Consider the following 22,941-nt stretch of genomic DNA (forward strand, 5'->3'; position numbering starts at 1 on the left):
GTAAATACATTTGTATGTATTGGGAGTCTCCAACTTAAGAAAGAGGGGTTTTCTGAGAGTTTTTGTTAGTGGAATCAAGTTACATTATCTTATTTATAAGAATATATGTGAATCCCAGGTCAATCAATAAAAATATATTTAGAGATATACTTGAAATGCTAAGGCTATTCCCTCTTCTCTCATACATCTACATTTTGTTCATTTGTAAAGTACTTTAAAGTTTTGTGTCTGAAGAAATTTTATCCCCTTACGGTATAACGTATTTCGAGTTACCTTGCTCATTGCCTCCTCTTTTTGGAGTCCTAGTGGTGGTATGTTAGTCATGTTAAATAAAGACAAGGTGAATTGTTTCAAACAGTGCTAGTTATCTTAGTAGACATCACTAATCTTGGCATTTGTAGAACATTAGTTTGTACTATGTATTAGCTCTGAAGACCAACATGATTGCTTTTGTAGTAGATTTGTATTAAAGTAAAATTTTAGTCTTGAGACAAGCAAGAAAATGCCTTTACTAGAGTCTCTCTAAATATTTGCAGAGTAGTATTCCTGTAACATCTGTCTGATATTAAGAATAGAAATAAAATCTGTATTTGTTGATTAAACCTTCTTGGCTCAGAAAACGATCTTAGCTATAGTGGTAGGTAAATGGTCATTTACTATAAGGTAGAATTGAGGGTAGTGTTGATGTGGGAAGACAACATTTGTTGTATCTACCTTAATACTGAAGGAGAAGAGCTTTTAAATGGTAAGTTTTAATTGTTTATGTCATCTAGTCACTAAGATTTAAATTTTTAATTTTAGATGCTAAAGTTTTGCAGTACTATTTCAATCTGGGATTGCAGGTAAGAGTCCTGTTAAAATTGCTTTGATTAAAAAAAAAAACAAACCTCTAACTTAAAAACATAAGCCGTTTTGATAATCAGACTCTTGAACCTTAAAACCCAAGAACACTATGAGGGACCTAAAAGATTTATTTCTGTCTTTATATCTCTGAAGATGACACAGGTCAGTTTTCTACTTTAACCTCCCAGTACTTCAGTTTCTCTTATAAAAGAGTTGTAAACTGTCATGGGTGGGGGCCCTATGAAGTACAACTTCAGCATATATTGGCCTCCATATTTAACATCATATGCCAACCCTTCACTATGTTTTTCTATCTCGAAATAACAAATGGATTATTTATCCTGTTTACTTAAAACATTTTTGTGGCTATTTCTGCATTTTATATGAAAAGTAATCCGACTAATTCAAAGACATTTAAAGAGCAGTATTATTTTTAAAGCACTCATGTGTTCATAGATATTTGCCAAACACTGATTTTTACCACTTCCCTGAGTTGTAGAAAGGGAGTACTGACAGATATCTTAATATCACTGAAAGGTGTCTCTGATTTCAGGTAAGAGCCCTTTTACTTTATACTTTCAGGGATCATTTTCCCCCTGAAATACACTTCTGATATAATAAGATGACACATTTTCTGAAAAGGAATGATGCATCTTAAGATTTGGCATATGACATAGTAAACCAGATAGTCTCCTGGATAATACTCAGATTTTCCAAGACACTGATTTCCCTAAAACATTGGACATATCATTTCCAGAAAACTATCTTTACTGACTGGCACACATTTATAATTTAAGAGTAGTAGAGTGGGTTTTTGTTCTCTGAGACTATATTTCCTAAATGCAGTTTCAAGAATTGAAAAAATAAAGTGCTTGCCCCTTCAGTTATGTTTGTTTATTATAGTCACCTGTGGAAACAAGGTGGAGGCAGTTTATTATTTGTTTATTTTTAGTATTTTTGTTTGTTTTAAATTTAAGTATAGTTGTACAACATTATACGTTACGGGTGTACAGTATAGTGATTCACAATTTTTAAAGGTTATGCTCCATTTATAGTTATTATAAAATATTGGCTGTATTCCCCGTGTTGTACAACATAGTCTCCTATATTTTACATCATGGGAATACAAGGAATTGTAGAATAGATATTTTAATATTTTCTAATATTAAAAGTAATAGCATCCATTATGGTGCATATGGAAAATACTAATGTGTAAAGAAAACCAAAATCACCTGTATAATCACTGTATACTTTGGTATATTTCCTTACAGCTTATTTATTTATTTTATAAAATATGGACTATACTATGTAATTTTGTAAACTTTTAAGTTAAACAATATGAACACTTTTTCCTTAAATATTTGACACCATGATTTTTTTTACTGCCTGTATTTTATTCCATCATGGATATATCATAATTCATTCATCCAGTTTCTTGTTGTTGAATATTTAGGTCGTTCATTTTTTTTGCCTTTAAAAACAATGCTATAACAGACACCTTTGTATACAGATCATTGTGTATATCTCTAATTTCCTTAGGGTGCTTTCCTAAAATAATTCCTAGGTCCACGTATGAGATACAGAGGCTGCGAAAGATCTTAAAGTTGTTATAGAGAATAGATTTTCTAAATGTCATATCATTTAGTTCAAAAGTCATTGTTATCCCACCTGGAAATCATGGCCCAACTTTTTTTTTCAGCGAAGAATGGTACTAGTTTAAGAAAAGGAATAGTAAAGTGTTTTTTCCCTTTCTTGCCCAAGTGCTATCACCACAGCTTGTGGCACTCCATGGTCTGTATGCCACAGATGCAGGAGCAGCAGCAGCTTCATGTAGAGAATTATCCAGTCTGTACTGAGCCGTCACCTCTGGTGAATCAAACCATTCCTCAATTATACAGTGAGGTGGGGAGACGAGATGGCACACAGGCAGATGTATCAGCACATGGTAAGTATGTAATGAGATTCCCTGCAAGAAAGACAATTGGATTTTATTGTGTGTAATTTAATAATAGCCTTCAGATATTATACTAGACCAGCATTTCTTAAAGCATGGTATGTGAACCTTTTGGGGTCCCTGAGACCCTTTCAAGGGATCCATGAGGCTAAAAGTATTCATCATAATACACGGATTTTGTCCCTTTTTGCTGTGTTAGATTTGTATTAAGGGTGCAAAAATCAGTGGCGGGTAGAATAGCTGGCACCTAAGCACAAATCAAGGCAGGGGCACCAAACTGTGCTAGTACTTAGTGTCTTCACACTCATGATATAAAAATGCCAGTTTTATTTATTTTGTGTTTGATCAAAGACATTCTTATTTTACTAAATTTTTATTCTTTCAATAGTTGTACTTAGTGTTCTGTATGACAAAATAGGAAGTGTTCATAAAGCTCTCTGCATACTGACGTATAGTGATTAACTTTAAAGAAAAGGGTTGTAAGCTTGAGTTTCGAGCTAAACTAGCTGACTTTTCATGGAACACTATTTTTACTTGAAAGAGTGATAGACAGACTATGGTTATTCAGACTTGGGGATCCGGCAGACATTTTCTCAAATGAACACCTAAGCCTTATCACTTCGAGAAAAGCAACGGATAGTATTTTTTGTCAAAGAGAAAAATTCCAGCACTCAAATACATGTTATCCAAAATTCTAATTTTTATCTACCACCATGAGCTTGACAGCTTCCAATACTTCATTAACTCTTCTAATAAAATAGATGGTGGGGGGCTATTAATGAATGTGGTGTTTTACATTGTATAATGAAATGTGTCAACATTTGGTAGATCTGTATAACTCAGTGAAATAATATTTTCCCAATTACCAATGTATAATCTTACCTGTGCATGATTTAGTAAAATATCTATCCAAGATGCAAGATAAAACAATGGATTTTAATGTTAACAAAGTATGAAAAGTCCACATTGCTACTGACCTCTAAGAAATTACCACTTACCTAGTTGTGGTGTAGCATCAAAGAATATCTACAATTATCTGAAAAGCCTAATTATTAAGACTTCTCTCTTTTCCAGCTACATATCTGTATGAAGCCAGATTTTCTTAATATATTTCAAACTAAATGTATCATAATAGATAAAATACAGGAGCAGATATGAGAATCCAGCTGTCTTCTCTTAAGCCATACATTAGAGATTGCACAAGTGTAAAACAATGCCACTGGTCTCACAATTTTTTGGGGGGAAAATACAAATTTTTATGGAAAATGAGTTTAACATAATGGGTTTATTTTTACATGAGATAATATTTTTAACTTAGATTAATTCCTAATGTGGTAAATATTGATAGATAGAACCCACATAAACAAAAGCTATTTGGGATCCTCAATTTTTAAGAGTGTAAAGGGATCCTGAGACCAAAAAGTTTGAGACCTCTGTGCCAGACCATAAGGATGGTTGCTTTGTCTATAAGTTCACAGTATAATATAGATGGGGAGGCATTTTCAAGGATTTAGAGTAGGATCTTTGGACTGCCCTTCTTAGAATCAGCAGGAGGTAGAAGAAACGATGTGGACTAACCTAACCAAATCTGTTTTCCATTCCAGCAACTGCTACTTGATGGTTGTGATTTTGGCTAAGTTACTTAACCTCCCTAAGCCTGATTTTGTGTAAAGTGGGAAATAATGTATTTTATGATTTTCCAGTGTTGTTATAAGAACTATATGAAACCTTATATGTATAAGTATACTGTTCTGGTGCATGTGAGGAATGTGAATTTTCTTTCTCTCCTCCCTTAAAGAGTATTAATAGTTTTAGAATATTAGCACTATAGAATCTTATTCTTCATGTGGTGGTGTGATGTGGCCCGTGGTAATAAAAATGAAAGTATCAACCTTTATTACATTTTTGTTCCATGTACCTTTTATAGAACTATTTTTATTGTAGTAAACATGAGACAGTGCCAGTCTTTACTTCACAAAACGAACGTACGTTATCCCAAGTAATGAGGGACTCCTTTTTTAAAATATTTATATAGTTACTATAATAAGGTCAGAACAGCATCTATTTATTTCCATTGAAACTGGTGCATGGTAGTGAAAGTGCTGTAAATTTTAAATGATGCTAGCGTGTTCATGACATTCAAGAGATGACACTTAAAAGTTTGGTCTTTTGGGATGGTCTTCAGAGTTTTGCCTTCAAGTATAGACAAGACTGTAAAAACACCTGAGTTTTTAATTGCTAAAATAATACAAAATGGTTATTTGGATGGTGTGTGTTATACTGCAAAACTATTAGAAAACGTAATTGTGACGAACTCTTATAAAAACTGAATTGACAAGAATGACTCTAGAGAACGTTTCTTAGTGTAGTCTGTTGATATCTAAATCATCCCAGGAACATAGCTCTCTCCAGGTAGAATACATTTGACACATTGTACATACATTTATATATTTAATTTTTCATTTTTACTTTTTTTAACATCTGTATTGGAGTATCATTGCTTTACAGTGGTGTGTTAGTTTCTGCTTTATAACAAAGTGAATCAGTTATACATATACATATGTTCCCATACATATGTTCCCATATCTCTTCCCTCTTGCGTCTCCCTCCCTCCCGCCCTCCCTATCCTACCCCTCTAGGTGGTCACAAAGCACCGAGCTGATCTCCCTGTGCTATGCGGCTGCTTCCCACTAGCTATCTACCTTATGTTTGGTAGTGTATATATGGCCATGCAACTCTCTCACTTTGTCCCAGCTTACCCTTCCCCCTCCCCATATCCTCAAGTCCATTCTCTAGTAGGTCTGTGTCTTTATTCCCGTCTTACCCCTAGGTTCTTCATGACCTTTTTTTTTTTCTTAGATTCCATATATATGTGTTAGTGTACAGTATTTGTCTTTCTCTTTCTGACTTACTTCACTCTGTATGACAGACTCTAGGTCCATCCACCTCACTACAAATAACTCAATTTGTTTCGTTTTATGGCTGAGTAGTATTCCATTGTATATATGTGCCACATCTTCTTTATCCATTCATCTGTTGATGGACACTTAGGTTGCTTGCATGTCCTGGCTATTGTAAATAGAGCTGCAATGAACATTGTGGTACATGACTCTTTTTGAATTATGGTTTTCTCAGGGTATATGCCCAGTAGTGGGATTGCTGGGTCGTATTGTAGTTCTATTTTTAGTTTTTTGAGGAACCTCCATACTGTTCTCCATGGTGGCTGTATCAATTTACATTCCCACCAACAGTGCAAGAGGGTTCCCTTTCCTGCACACCCTCTCCAGCAATTATTGTTTCTAGATTTTTTGATGATGGCCATTCTGACTGGTGTGAGATGATACCTCACTGTAGTTTTGATTTGCATTTCTTTAATGATTAATGATGTTGAGCAGTCTTTCATGTGTTTGTTGGCAATCTGTATATCTTCTTTGGATAAATGTCTGTTTAGGTCTTCTGCCCATTTTTGGTTTGGGTTCTTTGTTTTTTTTGTTATTGAGCTACATGAGCTGCTTGTATATTTTGGAGATTAATCTTTTGTCAGTTGCTTCATTTGCAAATATTTGCTCCCATTCTGAGGGTTGTCTTTTGGTCTCGTTTATGGTTTCCTTTGCTGTGCAAAAGCTTTGAAGTTTCATTAGGTCCCATTTGTTTATTTTTGTTTTTATTTCCATTTCTCTAGCAGGTGGGTCAAAAAGGATCTTGCTGTGATTTATGTCATAGAGTGTCCTGCCTCTGTTTTCCTCAAAGAGTTTGATAGTTTCTGGCCTTACATTTAGGTCTTTGATCCATTTTGACCTTATTTTTGTGTACGGTGTTAGAGAGTGTTCTAATCTCATACTTTTACATGTACCTGTCCAGTTTTAGCAGCACCACTTATTGAGGAGGCTGTCCTTTCTACACTGTACATTCCTGCCTCCTTTATCAAAGATAAGGTGACTGGGGCTTCCCTGGTGGCGCAGTTGTTGAGAGTCCGCCTGCCGATGCAGGGGATATGGGTTCGTGCCCCGGTCTGGGAAGATCCCACATGCTGCGGAGCGGCTGGGCCCGTGAGCCATGGCCACTGAGCCTGCGCATCCGGAGCCTTTGCTCCACAACGGGAGAGGCCACAACAGTGAGAGGCCCGCGTACCGCAAAAAAAAAAAAAGATAAGGTGACCATATGTGCGTGGGTTTATCTCTGGGCTTTCTGTCCTGTTCCACTGATCTATATTTCTGTTTTTTGCCAGTACCATACTGTCTTGATTACTGTAGCTTTGTAGTATAGTCTGAAGTTAGGGAGCCTGATTCCTCCAGCTCTGTTTTTCATTCTCAAGATTGCTTTGGCTATTCTGGGTCTTTTGTGTTTCCATACAAATTGTGAAATTTTTTGTTCTAGTTCTGTGAAAAATTCCAGTGGTAGTTTGATAGGGATTGCATTGAATCTGTTGATTGCTTTGGGTAGTAGAGTCATTTTCACAATGTTGATTCTTCCAATCCAAGAACATGGTATATCTCTCCATCTATTTGTATCATCTTTAATTTCTTTCATCTGTGTCTTATAATTTTCTGCATACAGGTCTTTTGTCTCCTTAGGTAGGTTTTTTTTTTTTACATCTTTATTGGAGTATAATTGCTTTACAGTGGTGTCTTAGTTTCTGCTTTATAACAAAGTGAATCAGTTATACATAGACATATTTTCCCATATCTCTTCCCTCTTACGTCTCCCTCCCTCCCACCCTCCCTGTCCCACCCCTACAGGCGGTCACAAAGCACCGAGCTGATCGCCCTGTGCTATGCGGCTGCTTCCCACTAGCTATCTACCTTACGTTTGGTAGTGTATTTATGTCCATGCCTCTCTCTCGCTTTGTCACAGCTTGCCCTTCCTCCTCCCCATAACCTCAAGTCCATTCTGTAGTAGGTCTGTGTCTTTATTCCTGTCTTACCCCTAGGTTCTTCATGACATTTTTTTTCTTAAATTCCATATATATGTGTTAGCATACGGTATTTGTCTTGTCTTTCTGACTTACTTCACTCTGTATGACAGACTCTAGGTCTATCCACCTCATTACAAATAGCTCAAGTTCGTTTCCTTTTATGGCTGAGTAATATTCCATTGTATATATGTGCCACATCTTCTTTATCCATTCATCCGATGATGGACACTTAGGTTGTTTCCATCTCCTGGCTATTGTATATAGAGCTGCAATGAACATTTTGGTACATGATTCGTTTTGAATTATGGTTTTCTCAGGGTATATGCCCAGTAGTGGGATTGCTGGGTCATATGGTAGTTCTATTTGTAGTTTTCTAAGGAACCTCCATACTGTTCTCCATAGTGGCTGTACCAATTCACATTCCCACCAGCAGTGCAAGGGTGTTCCCTTTTCTCCACACCCTCTCCAGCATTTATTGTTTCTAGATTTTTTGATGATGGCCATTCTGACTGGTGTGAGATGATATCTCATTGTAGTTTTGATTTACATTTCTCTAATCACGATGTTGGGCATTCTTTCATGTGTTTGTTGGCAGTTTGTATATCTTCTTTGGAGAAATGTCTGTATAGGTCTTCTGCCCATTTTTGGAATGGATTGTTTGTTTTTTTGTCATTGAGCTGCACGTGCTGCTTATAAATTTTGGAGATTAATCCTTTGTCAGTTGCTTCATTTGCAAATATTTTCTCCCATTCTGAGGGTTGTCTTTTGGTCTTGTTTATGGTTTCCTATGCTGTACAAAAGCTTTGAAGTTTCATTAGGTCCCATTTGTTTATTTTTGTTTTTATTTCCATTTCTCTAGGGGGTGGGTCAAAAAGGATCTTGCTGTGATTTATGTCATAGAGTGTTCTGCCTATGTTTTCCTCTAAGAGTTTGATAGTTTCTGGCGTTACAGTTAGGTCTTTAATCCATTTTGAGCTTATTTTTGTGTATGGTGTTAGGGAGTGATCTAATCTCATACTTTTACATGTAGCTGTCCAGTTTTCCCAGCACCACTTATTGAAGAGGCTGTCCTTTCTCCACTGTACCTTCCTGCCTCCTTTATCAAAGATAAGGTGACCGTATTCTATGTTTCTGTTTTTGTGCCAGTACCATACTGTCTTGATTACTGTAAGTTTGTAGTATAGTCTGAAGTCAGGGAGCCTGATTCCTCCAGCTCTGTTTTTCATTCTCAAGATTGCTTTGGCTATTCGGGGTCTTTTGTGTTTCCATACAAATTGTGAAATTTTTTTGTTCTAGTTCTGTGAAAAATTCCAGTGGTAGTTTGATAGGGATTGCATTGAATCTGTAGATTGCCTTGGGTAGTAGAGTCATTTTCACAATGTTGATTCTTCCAATCCAAGAACATGGTATATCTCTCCATCTATTTGTATCATCTTTAATTTCTTTCATCAGTGTCTTATAATTTTCTGCATACAGATCTTTTGTCTCCTTAGGTAGGTGTATTCCTAGATATTTTATTCTTTTTGTTGCAATGGTAAATGGGAGTGTTTTCTTGATTTCACTTTCAGATTTTTCATCATTAGTGTATAAGAATGCCAGAGATTTCTGTGCATTAATTTTGTATCCTGCTACTTTACCAAATTCATTGATTAGCTCTCGTAGTTTTCTGGTAGCATCTTTAGGATTCTCTATGTATAGTATCATGTCATCTGCAAACAGTGAAGCTTTACTTCTTCTTTTCCGATTTGGATTCCTTTTATTTCCATTTCTTCTCTGATTGCTGTGGCTAAAGCTTCCAAAACTATGTTGAATAAGAGTGGTGAGAGTGGGCAACCTTGTCTTGTTCCTGATCTTAGTGGAAATGCTTTCAGTTTTTCACCATTGAGGACGATGTTGGCTGTGGGTTTGTCATATATGGCCTTTATTATGTTGAGGAAATTCCCTGTATGCCTACTTTCTAGAGGGTTTTTATGGTAAAGGGGTGTTGAATTTTGTCAAAAGCTTTCTCTGCATCTATTGAGTTGATCATATGGTTTTTCTCCTTCAATTTGTTAATATGGTGTATCACGTTGATTGATTTGTGTATATTGAAGAATCCTTGCATTCCTGGAATAAACCCCACTTGATCATGGTGTATGATCCTTTTAATGTGCTGTTGGATTCTGTTTGGTAGTATTTTGTTGAGGACTTTTGCATCTATGTTCATCAGTGATATTGGCCTGTAGTTTTCTTTCTTTGTGACATTCCTTACCTGGTTTTGGTATCAGCGTGACGGTGGTCCCGTAGAATGAGTTTGGGAGTGTCCTATAAATGTCAATTAAGTCCATCTTGTTTAGTGTATCATTTAAAGCTTGTGTTTCCTTTTTTATTTTCATTTTGGATGATCTGTCCCTTGGTGAAAGTGGAGTGTTAAAGTCCACTACTATGAATGTGTTACTGTCGATTTCCCCTTTTATGGCTGTTAGCATTTGCCTTATGTATTGAGGTGCTCCTATGTTGGGTGCATAAATATTTACAATTGTTATATCATCTTCTTGGATTGATCCCTTGATCATTATGTAGTGTCCTTCTTTGTCACTTGTAATAGTCTTTATTTTAAAGTCTATTTTGTCTGATAAGAAAATTGCTACTCCAGCTTTCTTTTGATTTCCATTTGCATGGAATATCTTTTTCCATCCCCTCACTTTCAGTCTGTATGTGTCTCTAGGTCTGAAGTGGGTCTCTTGTAGACAGCATATATATGGGTCTTGTTTTTGTATCCATTCAGCCAGTCTGTGTCTTTTGGTGGGAGCATTTAATCCATTTTATTTAAGGTAATTATCGATATGTATGTTCCTATTCCCATTTTCTTAATTGTTTTGGGTTTGTTATTGTAGGTCTTTTCCTTCTCTTGTGTTTCTTGCTTAGAGAAGATCCTTTAGCGTTTGTTGTAAAGCTGGTTTGGTGATGCTGAACTCTCTCAGCTTTTCCTTGTCTGCAAAGGTTTTACTTTCTCCATCAAATCTGAATGAGATCCTTGCTGGGTAGAGTAATCTTGGTTGCACGTTGTTCTCCTTCATCACTTTAAATATGTCCTGCTACTCCCTTCTGGCTTGCAGAGTTTCTGCTGAAAGATCAGCTGTTAACCTTATGGGGATTCCCTTGTTTGTTATTTGTTGTTTTTCCTTTGGTGCTTTTAATATGTTTTCTTTGTATTTAATTTTTGACAGTTTGATTAATATGTGTCTTGGCGTGTTTCTCCTTGGATTTATCCTCTGTGGGACCCTCTGTGCTTCCTCGACTTGATTAACTATTTCCTCTCCCATATTAGGGAAGTTTTCAACTATAATCTCTTCAAATATTTTCTCAGTCCCTTTCTTTTTCTCTTCTTCTTCTGGGACCCCTGTACTCCGAATGTTGGTGTGTTTAATGTTGTCCCAGAGGTCTCTGAGACTGTCCTCAGTTCTTTTCATTCTTTTTTCTTTATTCTGCTCTGCAGTAGTTATTTCTACTATTTTATCTTCCAGGTCACTTATCCGTTCTTCTGCCTCAGTTATTCTGCTATTGATCCCTTCTAGAGTACTTTTAATTTCATTTATTGTGTTGTTCCTCGTTGCTTGTTTCCTCTTTAGTTCTTCTAGGTCCTTGTTAAATGTTTCTTGCATTTTCTCTATTCTGTTTCCAAGATTTTGGATCATCTTTACTATCATTATTCTGGATTCTTTTTCAGGTAGACTGCCTATTTCCTCTTCATTTGTTAGGTCTGGTGGGTTTTTATCTTGCTCGTTCATCTGCTGTGTGTTTTTCTGTCTTCTCATTTTGCTTATCTTACTGTGTTTGGGGTCTCCTTTTTGCAGGCTGCAGGTTCTTAGTTCCCGTTGTTTTTGGTGTCTGTCCCCAGTGGCTAAGGTTGGTTCAATGGGTTGTGTAGGCTTCCTGGTGGAGGGGACTGGTGCCTGTGTTCTGGTGGATGAGGCTGGAGCTTGTCTTTCTGGTGGCACATCCCCGTCTGGTGGTGTGTTTTGGGGTGTCTGTGGACTTATGATTTTAGGCAGCCAGCCTCTCTGCTAATGTGTGGGGTTGTGTTCCTGTGTTGCTAGTTTTTTGGCATAGGGTGTCCCGCACTGTAGCTTGCTGGTCATTGAATGAAGCTGGGTGTTTGTGTTGAGATGGAGATCTCTGGGAGATTTTTGCTGTTTGATAGTACGTGGAGCTGGGAGGTCTCTTGTGGACCAGTGTCCTGAAGTTGGCTCTCCCACCTCAGAGGCACAGCACTGACTCCTGACTGCAGCACCAAGAGCCTTTCATCCACACGGCTCAGAATAAAAGGGAGAAAAAGTAGAAAGAAAGAGAGGATAAGATAAAGTAAGATAAAATAGTTATTAAAATAAAAAATAATTATTAAGAGAAAACAATTTTTAAAGTAAAACAAAACAAAAAAACCCGATGGACAGAACCCTAGGACAGATGGTGAAAGGAAAGCTCTACAGACAAAATCTCACAGAGAAGCATACACATACTCACAAAAAAGTGGAAAAGGGGCAAAATAATATATCTTGCTCTCAACGTCCACCTCCTCAATATGGGATGATTGGTTGTCTATTCATGTATTCCGCAGATGCAGGGTACATCAAGTTGATTGTGGAGATTTAATCAGCTGCTCCTGAGGCTCCCTTTCTCTTCTTTGTTCGCACAGCTCCCGGGGCTCAGGTTTGGATTTGGCCCTGCCTCTGCGTGTAGGTCGCTGGAGGGCGTCTGTTCTTCGCTCAGACAGGACGGGGTTAAAGGAGTCGCTGATCTGGGGGCTCTGGCTTGCTCTGGCTGGGGTGGGGGGGGCGGGAGGGGCATGGAGTGCGGGGCGAGCCTTCGTCGGCAGAGACCGGCATGACGTTGCACCAGCCTGAGGCGTGCCGTGCATTCTCCCCGGGGAGTTGTCCTTGGATCATGGGACCCTGGCAGTGGCGGGCTGCACAGGCTCCCGGGAGGGCAGGTGTGTATCGTGACCTGTGCTCGCACACAGGCTTCTTGGTGGCTGCAGCAGCGGCCTTAGCGTCTCATGCCTGTCTCTGTGGTCCGCGCTGATAGCCTCGGCTCGCGCCCATCTCTGGAGCTCCTTTAAGCAGCGCTCTTAATCCCCTCTCCTCACACACCAGGAAACAAACAGGGAAGAAAAAGTCTCTTGCCTCTTGGGCAGGTCCAGACTTTTCCCCGGACTCCCTCCCTCCCGGCCAGCCGTGGCGCACTAACCCCCTTCAGGCTGTGTTCACGCCGCCAACCCCAGTCCTCTCCCGGCGCTCCGACCGAAGCCCAAGCCTCAGCTCCCAGCCCCGCCCACCCCGGCGGGTGAGCAGACAAGCCTCTCGGGCTTGTGAGTGCTGGTCGGCACCGATCCTCTGTGCGGAAATCTCTCCGCTTTGCCCTCCGCACTCCTGTTGCTGCGCTCTCCTCCCCGGCTCCGAAACTTCCCCCTCCGCCACCTGCAGTCTCCACCCCCGAAGGGGCTTCCTAGTGTGTGGAAACCTTTGTTCCTTCACATCTCCCTCCCACTGGTGTAGATGTATTTCTGATGTATCTGTGGGGAGGAAGGTGATCTCTGCATCCTACTCTTCTGCCATCTTCCTATATTTAATTTTTTTAGTTAGAAAATTTTCATATTATCTTCTAGTAGCCTGTTTTAGTCACTAATGTTCATATCTAAAGTGCTCCTGCTGCAATTGCTATGATCTTTCTTGGAGTTAATGCTAAATTTCATTTTTACCTGTAAGAACATCCATTTATGTTGATGTTAATGAATCTTTGTATATGAAGTGTACTGTATGCTTTCTTTGTTTCAGGTACTTTTCCAAATGCTGACCCTGCATCTGTCCCTCATGGAGCATTCTATTATCCAGTGATGTCAGATCCCTGTGGGCAGCGACCTTTGCCAGGTTTTGATTCCTGCCTTCCTGTTGTGCCAGATTATCCCTGTGTTGCCCCCTGGCATCCAGTCAGTGCAGCATATGTTGGTTCTCAAATTCGTGGTGCTATGAGTCCTGGGCCACTTGCCTATATTGCTTCACCTCCCTCACCTTCTCATTGTGTACCTCAGAATATGTAAGATTCAGCAGTATGATGTGTTCTTGCACTGCCATTTTTCTTATTGTTTGGTTTTTAAAAAGTGTTTTATGTTAGTGTTTAAGTGATTTAGAGTGGTTACTGTTGTATCTGTCTTTAAGTTTATTTTACCTTTTGATTTAAAATAGTACTTTAAAATAAAGGAATATTTCTTTGGGTTGTGAATAAGGACATTGAGGTGAATGTACAACTAGCCCCATATCTGAGCATATTTCATTGTATTCAGCTGTTTTCCTGTCAGCCAGCTTGTCAACTTTGTATTAGCTGATGGTACCAATTGATAAATGGAGTAAATCTTACAAACTATTGCCTTGGTTCCGATGTCACACATAATATTAAACCATGCAAAATTGGAAAAACTACTTTTTCCTAGAAAATGAAACAACAAAACCAAGAGCATTTGCTTCTGGGTAACTAGCTTAATATTAAGTGAGAGTGCTCTTCAGGTTTCTTAAGAATTGTCTGATCTGAGTTGTGTTCTATGATATTAATCAGTTCTGAAGGCACATGGTGCTCTGCTTTAGATTTATCCCATGTGCTGTTGTTTAATATTGGATTTATGTAACCATTTTCCTGCACAGTATTGATGTCCTTTGCACATTTAGCAGTAAATAAAAATTAGCATTTAAAATTGCTAAAATGAGTGAGATTTTCTTTTGCTTTTTCATGGCAGCAAAGAGTACCAGACATTTGATTGTTCCCATATGTTTTCCCCCTAGTATTTTGGTTGCCAGAAAATGTGAATTTATAGCATGGATTGGCAGGGTCAGTTGAAATGTTATTTAATCTCAAGACATTGCAATGCATACTACCATATCCAGTTCTTTTCCCTAAAGAATGTCCCTTTAAGTTGTGTTTCTGTTTTTTAAAAAAAAATCTGTTAATTCTCTTAGGGAACTTTAATCTAGACTTACTTTCTCATTGTCCTATATTTCTTATGGTTGTTGAATCTTTAAATTGTGGTTTAGATTTATCTTGTATCTCTTCAGGCCTGCCTTGTCTTCAGCTTTCTGTGAGACACATTTTATAAGCCCTTCTGCCTTCTCCCTTCTCTCTCTTTCATCTACTCAAAGACTACAAGATTTTCTCTGTTCATTCAGTTCTCCTCTGAGGGGTAATTCATCATGAATGCTTTGCTCCGTCTCACCTACAAATAGCTATTTTAAAAGTGTTCTTTGGTTGCCGCAAAACCTACTTATATTGCCTCCTTTAAAAGTTATTTATGCTTGTGAACCATTCTGTTCTTTCCCACCTTTCAGCTATACCCCAGGCAAAAAGAACCAATTGAGACTCAGGGCTCAAGGTGCTTGAACAGGTTAAAGAACTAGAGTGGAATCCATTGCAAAGAAGATATCCTGTCTTCAGTATACTGTTCTCAAGATGATTGATAACAATGAGCTTCAAATCAGTCAGTGTATTAGTTAAGGCTTCTGCTTCGTAATAGACATGGAACTGGTAGTGTTTCGGTTTTGCATCCTGGATCTTTACAAGTCCTTGCTCTACAAGTTGGCATCTGACAACTTTAATAAAGAAAGATGGGCAACAGTGCACTGATCTTTCTAACAACCTCTGTATTAATGTTTCAGCTTTTTTTCTGCTAACCTCCTGGGTTCTCAATTTGTGCAGCCTGCAGATTGTTTTATGTTCAAAGGTTTATTTTAGTCAAGTTTGAAACATGGAACAACCCCTCTCCAACATTTTTCAAATATGCCAGCATTTCTGAAATGTACATAACTCACAGCAAGTGATTGTCCTGTATCTTCAACTGTCAGTGGTTCACTAATTAGCTTCTAAGCAGTGTTTTAGAAGGTTGTAGTCTATCTTGAGAATGTGGATCTGGAAATTGTGTGGTTTTGAGATAAGTACATTTGCCTTAGGCTTCCCGTTGATTTGTTTATTTTTTAAACTTGTAGGTTGCTGCCTTGCCTTGATTTCCATTACTAATTTAATGCAGTTTAATGAGATGCTTATTATTAACTTAAAAACCCAGGATCAACCTAATTGTTGTTACCAGTGTTGAAATTAATGGTATGAATGGTCTGTTTAAATCATACTAGTCCACTTGTTTATGCTTTACAGTCACACTTCTCTAAGAAATAATCAAGGAGTGAGCCCTGACCCTCCTATTGTTTTGTGAGTTGGGAGGGTGAAGGTAACCTGTACTGCAGCAGAAGTCTGCAGCGGGTTTTTTTTTTTTTGGGGGGGGGGGGTACGCGGGCCTCTCACTGTTGTGGCCTCTCCCGCTGCGGAGCACAGGCTCCGGACGTGCAGGCTCAGCGGCCATGGCTCATGGGGCCCAGCCGCTCCGCGGCATGTGGGATCTTCCCGGACTGGGGCACGAACCCGTGTCCCCTGCATCGGCAGGCGGACTCTCAACCACTGCGCCACCAGGGAAGCCCTGCAGTGGTTTTTGAAGGCAGCTTCTGGGTTAAAAACAAAGTGGTCTTTCTGGTAAAAAACAAAAAACAAAAAACCTAAGACTTAACATGTTTAATCAACCTATAGTATAAGCACAGTGGTAGACTTTTTACATATAACCTCTGTAGTTGCTTTTGATATTACAAAAGACATCTTTGTGTTTTTTTCTGTTGTTATACCCAACTTTCAACCATTGAGAATTGTTGGGGGAAGGAGGATATAAAGGCACTGTGGTTTGTTCTGGACCCTTTACTTTCACCGCCTTCCTGAGATAAATCTGGTTTACACCAAAGGTAGAAAGCTGGATCATTTCCATAGTGAGGAAGAACAATTAGAATTCATTTTTATGCTGTGTATATTTATTCTCAAAACTAATTGTGGTTTTCTGCCTTGATTAAGAGCAGATGAAAATATTGAATCTGTTTTACTGTTGAAATTCAAGACTTGTGAATTTAAAACATCTTTCATTTCCTTAGAGCCTATAATCAAGGCATAACCTTTTAATTAGCTTTGGAAGTAAAAGTATAAACAAATCATGATTTTTTTATGCGAACACCATACATTCAGAACTTAATTCAGACATAAATCTCCATGAATAATGAAATAGTCCATTGGAGAAGGGTAGGGCATGAACTTAATCTAGATTTTTCTAAATCTGGGTCAAATTTTGTCCATTTTACATGAAATCTCTTTGAGGCCATTTATATTTCCATTTATAATAAAAAGAATTCAGGAGAACTAATACAGCAAAAGGCAACCTCTTGTTTCCCCCATCTTAGCTAGAATGTTAAATTTCAGTTGGAGCAACTTGATTTAGAACACTTGTCTTCTCTCCTGCCTCAGTCATCAAAGGCAGTTTCAGGGATGTGTGGGGTGCCTGTATGTGGAAAGATGGAGCTTCAGGAAAGGATGGACCTGAGTTTAGGTAACTACCCTACTGAGTGACTAAAACTGCTTTAGAATGATAAATCTGGGTATCATCTCAAAATAATCTGGGGGGTGGGGTTTATAGATGAAGATAAGCTGCATGTTTGTAACTGTTGAATAAGTAACTGTTGAAGATTGAGTTCATTGTGCTATTCCCTCTACTTTTGTGTTTCAAATCTTTCATAGTAGTTGAAGAAAAACTACCTTGGTAACTGGCCATCTGGAGAGGTAATGTTTATAAAGTTAGTAAAAGTTCAGGTTTTTAAACATTTTGCCTTGAATCCTGGAAAGAAACAAGATCTTAGAGACACTGTCACATAAGGTTCATAGGTACCCTTGTTAAGCTATCTGGGGGTTGGGGGAAGCCTATAGTATAGGCAACTGATTCTTAAAGTCCTGTAATTCTCAAGAATATTCACTAGCTACATGTAAAACTAAATTATATTAAACCATGACATTTATTTATAGTTGAAACTAATTGAGCTGAGTGAACCACTTCAGGTTTAACTGCTTCATTGTTTTCTAATAATCACCACCACCACCACTTCTGAGTTCACTTTTCTCCTTATGGCTGCCAGAGGGGAGCTTGGAAACCAGGAATCCTTTAGTGTTGAAGAGCCTTTTTTTTTTTTTGTCTGGTAGGTGGCTCCTGCCACTGGCTAAACCTTTTATGAGAGGAGGGGTGGAGAGTAATTCTACAATATTGAGATTAAACTGAATCAATTCTTATGAATTCAGGCCAGTCAATGAATAAAATGTTAAGATCATTTTAGCCAAATATTAATAATAGTTATTGATGTATTGGTGTTATATAGGTGATCAGTCCCTTTTCTTGCAGATCTTATGGCTTTTTCTAAACTATATAGTACAGCTTTTTCAAATCATTTACAGAATTATAGAAAAAAAATTCTACCCTAATACTAGAGTATTAAAGTTCTTGACTTAAAAAACCTTTTATTTCCTTGCTGGTGTATTAAACAGATCAGAGTAACAATTTTTATCTTGATAAATTTCAGTTATGCAAGATAAGTTCCAGAGATCTGTTCTACAACTTTGTGCCTGTAGATAACAATACTGTATTTTACGCTTAAAAATCTCTTAAGAGGGTAATCTCATGGTAAATGTTCTTACCACAATAAAAGAAATAAAAGTTCTACCACATATATAGTCCCACGGAAAAACAAACTATTTTATATTCAGTTGCTTTGCTTGCATCAGCAGTTGAACTTCGTTTTAATTTTCTTTCATTCTTTTAGCTCTGCTAAAAGAGCTTCAGCTACTCAAGAAGTTTTCTTCCTCCTACTTGTTTTGAAGCACGGTATAGATTTGGCTTTTGTTAACCTAGTTCTGTTCTTTTACTCACTGCTTATTTTTTTCCAACATTTTATTATGAAAAATTTTAAACATGAAAGTTGAAATAAGTGTGCAATGTATATCTGTATATCCACTACCTAGATCATATAATTAACATTTTACTACACTTAACCTTTTCACATAACCATCTATAAATCCTATTTTTTGATGATTACAAAGAAAATTGCAGACTTAAATGCACCTCACCCCTAAACATCTCAGCATGGATATTGTTAACTAGAGTTCAGTATTTGTTAAAGGTTCTTTTTTAAAGGTTCTTTTCTTTTTGAGGTAAAGTTTACATGTGATGAAATGCACAAATCTTAAGTGTTTGATGCAATGAATTTTGACAAATCACACATCTGTGAAACCCAAACCTTTATCAAGATAGCATTTTCATCACTCCAGAAAATTCTCTCATGCTTTTCCCAGTCAGTCCCTGCTTACCCGATCCCCGTCCCCTAGGCAACCGCTTTTTCTTCTGATTTTTCTCCTATCATAGTTTGTTTTTTAAACTGTGTATAAATGAATCAGAGTATGTGCTCCTTTGTGTAAGGATTCTTCAACATAAGGTATTTGGGATTCATCCATGTTGTATGTGTCAATAGTTCTTTTTATTGCTGAGCAGCATTTCATTGTACAAAAATGCCATTCTCCTGTTGATGGATACCTGAGCCATTTCTAGTTTTTAGATACGCGTGAAGCTGCTGTGAACATTTTTGTACAAGTCTTTTGAGCATTTGTTTTCATTCCTCTTGGAATTACTGGGTCATAGGTTAGGTATATGTTTAGTATGGAAATGAAGGAGATTTTTCCAAAGTGATTGTACCATTTTATACTCCACCAGCAGTATATGAGAATTCCAATTGTTCATCCCCGTCAGCATTTGGTGGTATTGGTCTTTTTGATTGTAGCCATTCTGGTGGGTTTGGTAGTAAGTGGTATCTCATTGTGGTTTTAATTTGCATTTCCCTATGATTATGTTTAACACCTCTTCACGTGCTTATTTGCTAGTTGTATATATTCCTTTTTGAAATGCGTTCAAATTGTGTTTTTATTATTGAGTTGTTGGAATTTGCTTATACTGGTTGCACATCTTTTCCAGATATATTACTGCTTTTCAGATTGTTTTATCTAACCAATGTATAAATGTTATACACCCAATCACACTTAAAATAATTAGGCCAGGGCTTCCCTGGTGGTGCAGTGGTTAAGAATCTGCCTACCAATGCAGGGGACATGGGTTTGAGGCCTGGTCCGGGAAGATCCCACGTGCCGCAGAGCAGCTAAGCCCGTGTGCCACAACTAGTGAGCCTGAGCTCTAGAGCCCACAAGCCACAATTCCTGAGACCGTGTGCCACAACTACTGAAGCCTGCGCACCTAGAGCCTGTGCCCTGCAACAAGAGAAGCCACCACAATGAGAAGCCCATGCACCGCAACAAAGAGTACCCCTGCTCACCACATCTAGAGCAAGCCCGCGTGCAGCAGTGAAAACCCAACGTGGCCAAAAATAAATTTATTTTTTAAAAAAGCCATATTTTTCACAGAACTAGAACAAAAAATTTCACAATTTGTATGGAAACACAAAAGACCCCGAATAGCCAAAGAAATCTTGAGAACGAAAAATGGAGCTGGAAGAATCAGGCTCCCTGACTTCAGACTATACTACAAAGCTACAGTAATCAAGACAGTATGGTACTGGCACAAAAACAGAAAGATCAATGGAACAGGATAGAAAGCCCAGAGATAAACCCATGCACATGTGGTCACCTTATCTTTGATAAAGGAGGCAAGAATATACAGTGGAGAAAGGACAGCCTCTTCAATAAGTGGTGCTGGGAAAACTGGACAGGTACATGTAAAAGTATGAAATTAGAACACTCGCTAACACCATACACAAAAATAAACTCAAAATGGATTAAAGAGCTAAATGTAAGGCCAGACACTATCAAACTCTTAGAGGAAAACATAGGCAGAACATTCCGACATAAATCACAGCATGATCCTTGTTGACCCACCTCCTAGAGAAATGGAAATAAAAGCAAAAATAAACAAATGGGACCTAATGAAATTTCAAAGCTTTTGCACAGCAAAGAAAACCATAAACAAGACCAAAGGACAACCCTCAGAATGGGAGAAAATATTTGCAAATGAAGCAATTGACAAAGGATTAATCTCCAAAATTTACAAGCAGCTCACGCAGCTCAATATCAAAAACACAACCCAGGGCTTCCCTGGTGGCACAGTGGTTGAGAGTCCGCCTGCCGATGCAGGGAACACGGGTTCGTGCCCCAGTCCAGGAAGATCCCACATGCCGTGGAGCGGCTGGGCCCGTGAGCCATGGCTGCTGAGCCTGCGCGTCTGGAGCCTGTGCTCCACAACGGTAGAGGCCACAACAGTGAGAGGCCCGCGTACCACAAAAAAAAAAAAAAAAAAAAAAACACAATCCAAAAATGGGCAGAAGACCTAAATAGACATTTCTCCAAAGAAGATATACAGATTGCCAACAAACACATGAAAGACTGCTCAACATCATCGTTAGAGAAATGCTAATCAAAACTACAATGAGATATCATCTCACACTGGTCAGAATGGCCATCATCAAAAAATCTAGAAACAATAAGTGCTGGAGAGGGTGTGGAGAAAAGGGAACACTCTTGCACTGTTGGTGGGAATGTAAATTGATATAGCCACTATGGAGAACAGTATGGAGGTTCCTCAAAAAACTAAAAATAGAACTACCATACGACCCAGCAATCCCACTACTGGGCATATACCCTAAGAAAACCATAATTCAAAGAGTCATGTACCAAAATGTTCATTGCGGCTCTATTTACAGTAGCCAGGGCATGCAAGCAACCTAAGTGTCCATCAACAGATGAATGGGTAAAGAAGATGTGGCACATATATACAATGGAATATTACTCAGCCATAAAAAGAAACAAATTGAGTTATTTGTAGTGAGGTGGATGGACCTAGTGTCTGTCATACAGAGTGAAGTAAGTCAGAAAGAGAAAGACAAATACCTTATGCTAACACATATATATGGAATCTAAGGAAAAAAAAGGTCATGAAGAACCTAGGGGTAAGACGGGAATAAAGACAGAGACCTACTAGAGAATGGACTTGAGGATATGGGGAGGGGGAAGGGTAAGCTGTGACAAAGTGCGAGAGTGACATGGACATATATACACTACCAAACGTAAGGTAGATAGCTAGTGGGAAGCAGCCGCATAGCACAGGGAGATCAGCTCGGTGCTTTGTGACCGCCTAGAGGGGTAGGATAGGGAGGGTGGGAGGGAGGGAGACACAAGAGGGAAGAGATATGGGAACATATGTATATGTATAATTGATTCACTTTGTTATAAAGCAGAAACTACCACACCATTGTAAAGCAATTATACTGCAATAAAGATGTAAAAAAAAAAAACATGACTTTAAAAAAAAAAAAAGGCCAGGACTTGCAACTGAGTTACTTGGCTGAAAGTGAAGCTGTTCTGGTATGCTAACCGGTGTTCTGGTGGCCTAAAAGTTAATTAAAATAAAAGACAAAACTTCAGGAATCTGAATTAATTAGGGGAAAGTTAATTGCTGAAAAGTCCATGACTACAGAAAAAACTTTAAAAGAAATGTCAACTGATAACTTCAGAAAATATTACCCAAATGTACTCAGATTATACTGGCTGAATAATGACCACCTTAACCTCAATTTATGTGTCTTCTCACTGACCCACAGATTGAAACTGCTCTGTACGACTTGTATCATTCTTTGGTTACTCAGAAGTTTTCAGGATAAGGCCAGTAAGGTTTGTCAGTGTCATACACCGTAGCTTTATAGCTGTATTGGTCCCTTCATGTCATCATCTCAAAGTTCTTTATGAATGCTTATTCAATTTTCTAAATATTTAATACAGCTTTGTTTAATGGGAAATATAAAAGAATGATAGTAATAATGTTTATTCTCAGTCATGAACTTTTCAAAATATATTGGACTGTGGAGGTCTCCCTTAAGTGTGTCTGCTGGTTAAATGATAGTGTAAGATCCACTGTTGTTCACAAATGTTTATTAATAATAGATGGCTATAAATGATTATGTTGGAAAAGGGAGGAACAATCACCTTAAATCTGAGCAGCCGTACATTTTGGAGGAAAAAAGTAAATGCTTTATTTTTGTTTATACTGAAGCTAAAGACACAAAATCATTTTATTGTACAAGATTCTTTTTAACACATTTAATGATGACAGTAACTTTGCACTTCCTACAGAAAATATTTAAATAAAAGTAATAGTTACTTAAGGAGGCTTTAGCTTTTAAAATAGTAGTCTGCAAAGCCAAATGCCATTTACACAAACACATTTGGAATTTCCCCTTTTCGTGATTAAGCTCGGGAGATACAATTTTAACCTTAAGTTCAACGCATACATTTTCTGTATGGT

General features: G+C 38.1%; 1 protein-coding gene across 1 annotated transcript in view; it reads left to right on the forward strand.

Moving 5' to 3' along the window:
- ALG13 (ALG13 UDP-N-acetylglucosaminyltransferase subunit) overlaps positions 1-14,505 on the forward strand; it is a 73,957-nt gene extending 59,452 nt beyond the window's left edge. Inside the window, 3 exon segments of the mRNA XM_079910472.1 lie at positions 802-842; positions 2,605-2,788; positions 13,526-14,505. Of these exon segments, the coding sequence (XP_079766598.1) occupies positions 802-842; positions 2,605-2,788; positions 13,526-13,788 (488 nt within the window). The 3' untranslated portion in view covers positions 13,789-14,505.
- Positions 14,506-22,941: the final 8,436 nt, after the last annotated feature.

This window comes from Stenella coeruleoalba, assembly GCF_951394435.1.
Source record: "Stenella coeruleoalba genome assembly, chromosome: X".
In the NCBI taxonomy this organism is placed as follows: Eukaryota; Metazoa; Chordata; class Mammalia; order Artiodactyla; family Delphinidae; genus Stenella; species Stenella coeruleoalba.